Source organism: Asterias amurensis, chromosome 20 (assembly GCF_032118995.1).
Source record: "Asterias amurensis chromosome 20, ASM3211899v1".
In the NCBI taxonomy this organism is placed as follows: domain Eukaryota; kingdom Metazoa; phylum Echinodermata; class Asteroidea; order Forcipulatida; family Asteriidae; genus Asterias; species Asterias amurensis.
Genome location: NC_092667.1, coordinates 2,376,542 through 2,387,047, shown reverse-complemented (window position 1 = coordinate 2,387,047; position 10,506 = coordinate 2,376,542). Strand labels below are relative to the sequence as shown.

Genomic DNA, 10,506 nt, shown 5'->3' with positions numbered 1-10,506 from the left:
ACCGCCACCACTGGGCTAACCGTGCAGACCCCCTCATGCATGCATGCTTCTACTCAAATTTTATATTTACAAGGAGCATCAATAGCAGTGCATGATTTCAATTGTGGTCCCGATTGTGTTCCGAACTTCTAAATTTCGTGTTCCTGACGGGCCGGTATTAACTTTACAACCAGTGGGCTTTGATAATGAAACTAAATTACAGTAATGTGTACTTTGATTTGACCTGTGGATTAACAGTGACGTCATTGTAATTTTCCATGAACGCAGTTCATGGTTTGTTCTCACGTGTGACGGTTTTATTTATAGGTATTATTAATGTTGTCTGTGTGGCCCTTTTTTATCGTAAATTTCATACCAGCACATTTGCTTCTAAAGAAATAGTCCCGTCTGAAACAGTGTTGGCTGGTACAGAAAATAAAATGTAGCAATAGCAAAACAAGGAAACGAACCACTAAGGCCTATAGCTCGTTTCGGTCGTTGCTGCAGCAAAAGCTCGATAAGAACGTGTGCACAAACATTATTGTCGTTCATGTGTAAAACGTGAACAGTAGTTAACTGTCACAGTTTAACGGCATTGGTGTGTTTATAGAAACTATAATTTCAGTGGAATGAATTTCCTCGTCAAAAGAAAACGAATAATAATACCAAGTATTTAATTAATGAAACAAACACAATGTAAATAGTCCCTTTCTGCGTCATCAAATCAAAGTCCAACGACGAATCATAACAAAGATTACAGTGACAAGGTCCAACCGTTTTAGCACGCGATCGTTTGTTGTTTTTTTTTAAACCAAAGCCAACCAGTTTTATCCAGTCGTTTCTGAAGTGGGCATAAAAGCTTATTGACAAATATAGCGCATCTACCCACTAAACTGATTTCGAGAGTTGCTGACTGTTGCATTGTTGAGTTTCGGAACGTTGCTGAGTTGCGTTGTTGAGGAATTCGAAGCGAGTGAAAAATGAACCATCGTCACCACGGCCACCATGGATTCGGTCATCATGTGAGTTGAATATCCATTATTTCTCTCCTTTTTCTAGGCTACCACAATCCCTCCTGACGACGAGCAGAGCATACTGTTCGAAACGTCGATACCACACCGGCTCTTTTCGGAGCCAACACTCACACAAAAGAGATTTACACAGTCATTGTTGTACCAGCAAGTTTAATATTTATTTATGTGTCCATGTCTGCTGTACTAGTTTTGGTTTTACCCGTACACCGCTTTGTCGGTGTTATAGCGCTGATATTCAGTAATCAATACTCATGTTCATTGTGTAGCACTTTTTAGTTGATTCTCGTTGTGGTCGAGTTGGACATACGTTAATTGAACGGAGAAAACATGATGTCTAAACCCTTGTAAACTCTAGAAGGTTTTCGGCCTCAATTAACAATTTGTAAGTTGGCCTACTACCGATGTGTCTCAGATAAAACTTGCACACTGTGTGCGGGCAACTAACTACAGTTTATTTAATCGTTGTTAATAACAAGATGGATATCGTAATGTTTTTCATGAACAGCTAGGCCTATTTTAATTTAAGTTGACATTTACTGAGCAAGATTCAACGACAGACAGACAGGCCAGACCGACATGCCCTATGACCTATGACCCTTCAGTATGACAAATTGACTCCAGTTAGAATACTCTTACTAGGCTTGTGTACAAAATACTGCAGTTTGTATATGTTTTGGGTCAAACTGTCTCTTCACATGAAAAGTTGTTATCTTTGCGGATTGTTCTGTAAGGTCCTTGTATTTTCATTTGTTTGGATTGCTGTATATTTTATTTTCCTGTTGTAAATTTTTTTAATTGTATAATTATTTTGTTATGCGCTTGGTGTACATTTTATGGAATGGGCGCAATATAAATGAATAAATTATTATGATTATTAAGTGTGAAATCAACTTTACAAAACACTTTCTACATAGGCTTGTGCACATAAGTACTGCAGTTTGTATTTGTTTGCTGCAGGAACCATACCAGTCGTGTAAATCTGAAAGGGGGAGGGGCATCGCAAGGTTTACAAAAGACGTAATTAATTTTGACTTGCGCGCTCTAATAATATTGTACTCTGCTCTAATAATATTGTACTCTTCTATATTATAGCACCATCATGGCCATCACCACCATCACCACGGTGGTCTCTTCACAGGTCTTGCCGTGGGAGCTGCCCTTGGTGCAGCAAGTACTAACCATCACACTGAACCCACCAAGGTAGTTCATGTACATGTAAGTAACTCCAAACATGCCCTCCCTTTAATGGCAAGGGGGTAGAAGTAGGCAGGGTTATAAAATTAGCCTTTTTGAGGCATGGCGGACAATTAAAGGAGTGCACTGTTTCGTTTGGGCGTACGCAGACACATTTACCTAAATCAAATAGAAAGTGTCGTATGTGTTCACCACATCTCAAAATGGCTTATGGCAGATATTCAAGACTCTAGGTGGCAGCAGACTTACTTTCTTAACAACCAAAATAGACTATTGCAAGTCCTAACATCGAAACCAATATATTATTATATCCCTTCTTTGTCAATTCTTCAGGTCCCACCTCCCGTGCAGCAGCCATACCCAGCAGGACAAGTCCCACCTCCAAATCAAGCTCATTACCCAGGTTACCCACCCCAGACCGGGTACCCACAACAGACTGGGTACCCACAACATGCAGGGTACCCACAACAGGCAGGATATCCACAGGCGCCGTATCCACCGCAGCCTGGGTACCAGACGCAGCCTGGATACCCTTCTGCACCTCCACCTCCTGGCTACCCATCTGCACCCACGTACCCAAACACTGGAGGTTATCCGTACCCTAAATAATATGACAGACCCCCACCCCCACCTCAAAGGAGCTCAAGTGCAAACCGATGACGTCATTAAAGCTGGTCCATAAGATATCTAAGGACCTTAAAATAGATCAATTGCCCATGACGTCATTGACCGCCATCTTTGATGAAACGAGCAAGTGTGAAAGGTTATCAGAGGCTGAGAGTTGTACACGCGTGTACTTTTCCATAGTAGTTTATCATCAAATATGGCAGTCGATGGCGGTTTGTGCATTCCGTATACTAAGACCGACTACTAAAGCAATAATGTGTACATGTTGTGATAGCAGACATGTTTGTGACGTCATGAACCGGGAATACCAGACGGAGTCTAATACCGTCTGTTTCAAAGTATGGAAAACCAGTGTTATGATGGAGAAACAAGTTACCAACCAAACTGTTGTAATAAACATGGCTGTAGCTGGTGTCCTGCAATTTTTTTTCGCATTGTAAAATATATATATATACATTACCGTTTTATAAACCATGCTCAGTGCAAACTTTTCTGAAAAAAACCCAATCGACTATAAAAACAAATTCGCCATCCTAAATGGTCTTATTATGTTTAAACTACGCCTTGGTGAGGTGTTGATTTAAATCTGCCCAAAAAAGATCAAAGTTAAAAAAAAAAAAACAGATTACACTAAATCAACTAAAAATCGACACATGGAAGCAACAAGTTTTAGGAATGTAAATGTATTAGAAAACATATTATATAATTTAGTAAATTATAATAAAAATATCTTTATATTTCTATACTCGAAACAATAGATTGTGGAATATCAATTTAGATAAAACGTAATTGTGAAACATTTCATTTAACTAGGACAAGTAATGTTTACTGAGAACGTTACTTTGGGTTGCAAGTTTTTCAACCGAATTTGTTTCGTTTGTTTTCTTTTACCTGTTGTACCCTCACCCTTATGTCATGTTTCGCAATAAATAAGTTTTATAATCCAACTTAAGATGATGCGTTTTTTTTTCTTATTTCTCCCTTTGTATTCAGCGTTTCAGAAGTCACGACGCTAATTTGATGGAATTCCACAATGGTTCTGAATATTTTTTTCTGAATATTTTGTATAAAGGGTTAATGGTGTTCAAATGTAACTCACATGATATTAGATTATATTTTTAAAGTTGTTTATGCAAAAGTATTCTAATCAAATAATAAAGCAGTTAAAAGATATTACAATTTAAAAGGGAATGGGATGGACGAAATACAAAAATGTAGTTATTCATTCAGGCAAAACACAGTACATTAGGTTCAAAATGTGTACGTGTTAGAAAAATAGATAACAAATAGAATATTTTAAACATAATATAAAAATAAATACCGCCTTATTAAATATAATAAATTGTGAAAATTAATGATAAAACTTGCGATAAACAATTAACAACGCACTAGAGAAAAACAAGGCCACCAAATAAAACAAGGACAACAATAAAATTGACATGAAATTTGACAACATTAGACCAGGAGCCAATTTCATAGAGCTGCTTAAGCACAAAATTTTACTCAAGCAAACAAATCCTTGCTTAAAAAAATCAGATTACCGGCCAAATTCCACTCAATTTTTACCAGTCACAAGCAATCATATGGTATGAAGTTTTGGCCAGTAACATGTGTAAAATAAGCGAGCTATGTTCGTGCTGGAGAAAATTTGTTGCTGAAGCAGCTCTATGAAATTGGCCCCAGGGAGCGATAGACAAATAAAAAATACATTACTTTAGATGGAGCCAATTCTCACCAAGTGTTATATCTCTCAACAGCTCTCCATTGCTCGTTATCAAGTAGGTTTTTATGCTAACAGTTATTTTGAGTAATTACCGATAGTGCCCAGTGCGTATTGTTTGAAGCTTTGCGTGGTGTGGAGAAAAAAACTATAAATCAATAGTAAACTGGCGGGTACAACCATGTATAAATCTTTTAGGGTGAGTGTTGGCTCTGAAAGAGCCGGTATGGTATCGACGTTTCGAACAGTATACTCTGCTCGTCTTCAGGAAAAACACTCACCCTAAGAGATTTACACAAGTTTACTATTTATGTATAGTGTCTTTTTAGTGTCCAATGCCTTTAAGACTTTATTGTACTTTCTGGTAATCCACATGATCTTATCCTTCTCCTGATTGGTATGAGCAACATTAAACCACCAGACAGAGTGAACATCCCCAAGAGAACTAGCAAACTCAACGTGTAGTCTCCCGTCAAATCGTAAAGTCCACCTACATGAAACAAAATGTCATTAATATTAAACAAGATAATAATGCCTATTATTTACCAACTTGAACAATCCAATTATGGTATTCCTGAAGGGACCTCCTACATTGACGGTGTGGCAGGGAGATTCTGTCCCCCTTACGGAAAACTGTGTACAAACTTTACTTCTGACAGCGCCCTCTTGTGAATCCTCCTTCAATCCATGTAACTTTCCATAACATATTGGGAGACAACATCTCAGGTGGATAGATTTCCCTTGCGAATTTCGAATGTTGACGCCAATAATATTCCAATACATGAATTCTCAATCAATAGTCTGAGAAACCATTTACTGGTCAATAACGTCTGGGGGTAAGACTAACCTGATAAGGGTGCACCAATCAGAACGCCAACCCCAAACGGAAAAATTGCCAGTACGGTAGCAATGTCTGATCCGCAGTCTCCAAACAACTCAACTGCAGCAGGAAACGGCATCACAAAACATATAGCACGAGACAAGCCTAAACCTAAAACATGAAGTTGTAAAACATTAGTGGCTATATCTTTGTTTAAGATTACATATCCAGACTAGAAATGTACGCGAACCTTTCTTGAAAAAGGGTGTCGTGCAGGGGCAGTTGACATGGAGCGGTTTAAAGAGCGGTTTAAAGGAACGCGTTGCCTTGGATCGGACGAGTTGGTATTTGAAAAGTGTTTGAAACCATTTGTTATAAAATGCATTATGGTTAGAAAGGTATTTAAAAGTATAGTATAATGATCCACACAAGTATCACTCGAAATTACGTGGTTTTCCTTTTACCTTGTCGACTAACACGGTCGGCCACTATGGGAGTCAAATTTGTGACTCCCATAAATAGCCGACCGTGTTAGTTCATAAAGTTGAAGGAAAACCACGCAATTTCGAGGCAAATTTGTGTGGATCATTGTATTCTACTTGTACAACATATTTCTAACCATATGCATTTTACAACAAACGGTTACAAACGCTTTTTAAAGACCAACTCGACCGATCCCAGGCAACTGGACTCTATTGGTAATTACTTAAAATAATTGTTAGCATAAAAACTTACTTGGTAACGAGTAATGGGGAGCTGTTGATAGTATAAAACATTGAGAAAAAGGGAAGTTTCTCACTCAAATTAAAATGACTTCAGGCCTGAAGCCTTTAGGCTTCTGAAAGCACATAAATTTTGTGTTTTTTCTTTCAATATTCTCTTGCAATTTCGATGACCAATTGAGTCCAAATCTCCACAGATTAGTTATTTGATGCATATTTTTTTATTGAGATACACCATCAATGCTGTCTTTAACAACTTCCAAATGTCAACACGGCCTTTTACAGGGGTTGGGGGGGGGGGGGGCAAATCAACTTACAAAATGTGAGGGTATAAATGAGTGGAAGCGTCCGTAAAACAGTCATCAGTCCAGACACAGCTCCACCCAGGAAGATACCAGCCGAAAGAACATAAAGCTTCGGGAATGGAAAGAGGTCGCCAATAACCGAGAGCAGTATCTTTCCACTGATTTCACCGACAGCAAACAGCACAAAAGTAATGGAGATTTGGTCAGATGTAAAGTGTAGGTCGTATTCCATGAAGCTGGCCTATGGTAGATCGGAGAAATAATGATTAAAATAAAGTGGCATTCCGAAAGTAAAAAGTTAGTTGCAATTTTGTTGTTTACCAAAATAATGGCATTAATCATGGACTGTTTTTCAAGAAAAAAAATTTGATCCATTATGCATGGCATGTTCTGGAAAGGTTTTTTTTCGTAGCAGAGAAGTAGCATCTAGAACAACGAAACCACCTTTGATTGACTATTGCAGAAAACAAACAACCAAACAAACACACAAATACCCCACAACAACCCAACAAAACAAACTTGAACGCACAATTGGATGTGCACGAAACTACTGAAATGTATTTGTGATAATTCTCACTAAAAATACAAAAACCATGATCCTCTGATAAAAACACTTTGCCCAAAAGAGTAGCTTAAGCAAAAACATTTAGCAAAACATAACAGGGTAACCAGCCAAAATGACATGTGTCACGATGCATCTTGTATGACTGGTATCAAACTTATTTCTGCTTAGCAGAACATTGTCAAGCAGTATTTTCTGCTCGAGTCTCTGAAACTTGACCCAGCTGCAGGTTATACGAAATGTTGAAATGTTGGCCATTATTATGACCCTTTTCGAAACCACGGCTTCGGCTCCAGATTCGGCTCAGACTAGTTTAGCCCCGCGGTTGTTTTGACAAATAGCGCATGCTTTGCGTACGTGTTATTCATGGCCTCAGACGAGAGGACGGAGCCTGAAGTCAAATCCGAAACCGATGCCGTGGTTTCCAAAAAGGGCCTAGTATGTGTGTTTTATTAACACTGAGCTCTCTTACGAAATTAATGATGACAAATGACAGTCCAATGAAGAACAAAACTGAAGAAACAAACCACAACCAGGCGTCAATTTGACGGACGAGTCGGGCATATTTCTGCGTAAGTGTCTGGGCGTCTTGTTCCGACTGAAGTGTCTTCTGGGCTTCTTGTTCCGACTGAACTGTCTTCAGGGCTTCTTGTTCCGACTGGAACGTCATCTGGGCTTCTTGTTCCGACTGGAACGTCTTATGGGCTTCTTGTTCCGACTGAATCGTCTTCAGGGCTTCTTGTTCCGACTGGAACGTCGTCTGGGCTTCTTGTTCCAACTGAACCGTCTTCTGTCCACCATCAGGTTTCTCCTCTATGCCTTGCTCCATCGTCTTACATTGTATATCATCAATTGTAACGTCTTGTGGTGTTTGGTCAGATTTCGGTTCGGTAATGAAAGCTCCGTGGGCCAGAGCTAAAACCAAACTCCCACCACTCACGATCCGCAGAGTGTTTCGCCAGCCGTAGGCCGGTATGAGTGCGTTGAGAAGAGGTGCACCGCCCAGTACACCTAAATCAGAAGAATAAAATATATTAACCTTTGCTGTGCTGCTGAAATATAGGATTCGAACTGCCTCTCCGTAGTCTAGTTGGTAAGACACTGCTCTAGAATTGAAAAAGTCGTGGGTTCGAATCCCACCCGAGTAATGTGTGTGGTGTTTTTTTACAGAACTCGGGAAAGTACTGAGTATACAGTGCTATCAAGTAATATACCACAATAATATGTGCACAAGGGAAACTAACTGGATACATGTTTTAATTTATTTTTGGATATACAAAATAAAATTGACTAGAGGGAGAGTTGAACCTGCGACTTCAGAATTAAGTTGCCTGGCGCTCTATAAAAGGTGTCCAATGCGATTACAACATGTCATTATGAATGAGATCATCGTTCAGACAGGGAAGATTTGTGTAATATGACAATGAAGTATTTTTCCCAAAATACTAAACTTAAGTTTTGACTCACTAAATGATGATCCAAGTAAAGCCAGCGAAGTCCCCGTTGAGCTTGTCCCAGTGAACCAAGCCACGAGGAGAATGATCCCAGCTTGGAATATAAAGTTTGCTCCAAGCCCAGCAATAACTCCAAATGTCAAATACGCATAGGCAAGATCTGGTACAAATGATGTAGCTAAAACTCCTGCTGAATACATAACTGCGCCTAGTAGAACTACCATTCGGGAACCATAGCGGGTAATTATTGAGGCAGAGATAGGACTGCCACACCCTATTAGCGAACTGGCAAGGGACCCCACCCAACCTGTAAATAACAATTCAAAAATTCAAATTACTATTAGAGAAACGAGTATAGACATATTAAGGTGAGGCCATCTTGAATTTCTCACATTTATATCAATGTTACCAAACCGAGGCTGGTAGAACAGCATTCTTTGTTGTTATTAGAACATGACCAAGAGGAACATGACCAAGATGGAGGCAGCTTGATGGGAACAAACAAACAAACAAACAAGTAAACAAACAAACAAACAAACAAACAAGCAAGCGGGCGGGCGGGCGAGCGAGCGAGCGAGCGAGCGAGCAAGCAAGCAAGCAAGCAAACAAACAAACAAACAAACACACAACCAAACAACATAAAACATCATTACTATAATATATTTTGAGATGACACATTACCTGTTAAAACGGCACTTGAGTGAAACTCATTTTGTAAACTCACAAACAGAATACTGTAGTTGAACAGCAGTCCAGTCGAAATAAAGAACTCCACCATTACGATGAACACAATGCAATAAGGACGATAGTTCTTTAAAACTGACGGGCGATTCCGTACTTCTACTCCGTCCATTTTGAGTCAGTCAAACCATGGAGGTAGAAATAGAGGTCAAACTCACTCTGCTCCTCGGTTACGCAAAGGGCTAGTGTAGAAATTGGAACAATTAAGAACTCACTCCGCTGCATGTGCAATTAATAACGATCATAGTTGTCCCATGTAGCAGATTTTCTACCTTCCGCCCAGGTAGTAGTAAAAAAGCAGGACAGCTCTTTCCGAACTGTAAAGTGTCATCTGAAGAAAAAAAACTACTCTGCGGCAAGACGGTTCTCTATAGAAAAAAACTCTACCTGGCAAGAAGATGTACACATGTTGTTACCGCATTGTAACCTCACCACTGCAATGCATTAACACGCAATGCATTAAAGTAGGCCAGCCTTTGCAAAGTGTTTTGAAAAAAAAACGTTAAATCAAGTGCAATCAACCGTCATAATGACAATAATAGCTATCTGTGGTAGAAAATGCTGAGGGGGAAAACAAGGCTAGTGAATAACGCCAGAGTCAAATTCTCTGGCATAGCTCATGTCACTACAGGTAAATTATATATATATATACATTGATATCATTGTATCCTTCGAATGAAGGATAAAAACACGGGCCCAGTCTACCTGTGAGCTGGCCTATCAAGGCCGCGGGGCACCATAATTGAATTAGCCTATAACCCGGTACAAATGACTTCTGAAGCGTGGTTTACGAAACGACTTGTACCCATCTACAACAGAAAAGGCATTCACAGTTGACTCTGAGTGTACCCATTACACCACATCCCGTACAATACATAGTAGCAATGTAAAATAGTGAAAAAATCACTCTCTTGTCCGAGTCGTGGTGGCATTTTCACTCTTTTTGAGAACGAAAGGGGAACTTAACCCTAAATCGAGTTGAAAATACCCGTCTTTTCATAGAGTCTTTCAATAGTTGTCCGACATATAAATATGAGTTATATGGCGGGGACAAAAGAGAGTGTTTTTTTAGTTTCACTCTTTGTTTACCCCCAAAAAGTGACATTTTAAAAAACATTGAAATTGCAGGGCCCTTTTTTCTAGCACTTTCACGTCTGGAATGCTACATTTGCTGTCATTATTTCCATACAAATATAAGTCTGACATAACTGAAGTTTGGTATTTTGCATCCCCTTTTCATCACATAAAAAAATGATGAAATTCTCCCAATAATCGCCATGAATAAAAAACGCAATACTTAGCAATGTCATGAAACACCCAGGGAGCGTTACCTAAATCTTTATGCAAA

General features: G+C 39.2%; 2 protein-coding genes across 2 annotated transcripts; one reads left to right on the top strand and one right to left on the bottom strand.

Moving 5' to 3' along the window:
* Positions 1-485: 485 nt before the first annotated feature.
* LOC139952613 (uncharacterized) lies at positions 486-3,786 on the top strand. The gene is made up of 3 exons (XM_071951804.1): positions 486-1,001; positions 2,106-2,228; positions 2,541-3,786. The coding sequence occupies exons 1-3, from the start codon at positions 960-962 to the stop codon at positions 2,814-2,816; spliced, it is 441 nt and encodes a 146-aa protein (XP_071807905.1). The 5' UTR covers positions 486-959; the 3' UTR covers positions 2,817-3,786.
* A 130-nt stretch (positions 3,787-3,916) lies between these two features.
* Positions 3,917-9,579, bottom strand: LOC139952612 (uncharacterized). The gene is made up of 6 exons (XM_071951803.1): positions 9,099-9,579; positions 8,431-8,724; positions 7,436-7,974; positions 6,414-6,642; positions 5,402-5,545; positions 3,917-5,044 (listed from the first exon to the last, which is right to left on the bottom strand). The coding sequence occupies exons 1-6, from the start codon at positions 9,268-9,270 to the stop codon at positions 4,896-4,898; spliced, it is 1,527 nt and encodes a 508-aa protein (XP_071807904.1). The 5' UTR covers positions 9,271-9,579; the 3' UTR covers positions 3,917-4,895.
* Between the last annotated feature and the right edge of the window lie 927 nt (positions 9,580-10,506).

What these genes read in the sequence shown, in the direction of transcription:
- LOC139952613 (XM_071951804.1), top strand. Translation starts at nt 960, where the DNA reads ATGAACCATCGTCACCACGGCCACCATGGATTCGGTCATCAT. An exon ending in ACCATGGATTCGGTCATCAT is followed by an intron (nt 1,002 to 2,105) that starts GTGAGTTGAATA and finishes TCTATATTATAG; the next exon opens with CACCATCATGGCCATCACCA. An exon ending in CCAAGGTAGTTCATGTACAT is followed by an intron (nt 2,229 to 2,540) that starts GTAAGTAACTCC and finishes TCAATTCTTCAG; the next exon opens with GTCCCACCTCCCGTGCAGCA.
- LOC139952612 (XM_071951803.1), bottom strand. Translation starts at nt 9,270, where the DNA reads ATGGACGGAGTAGAAGTACGGAATCGCCCGTCAGTTTTAAAGAACTAT. An exon ending in CTCAAGTGCCGTTTTAACAG is followed by an intron (nt 8,725 to 9,098) that starts GTAATGTGTCAT and finishes TGTTATTTACAG; the next exon opens with GTTGGGTGGGGTCCCTTGCC. An exon ending in CATTTGTCATCATTAATTTC is followed by an intron (nt 6,643 to 7,435) that starts GTAAGAGAGCTC and finishes GATCTACCATAG; the next exon opens with GCCAGCTTCATGGAATACGA.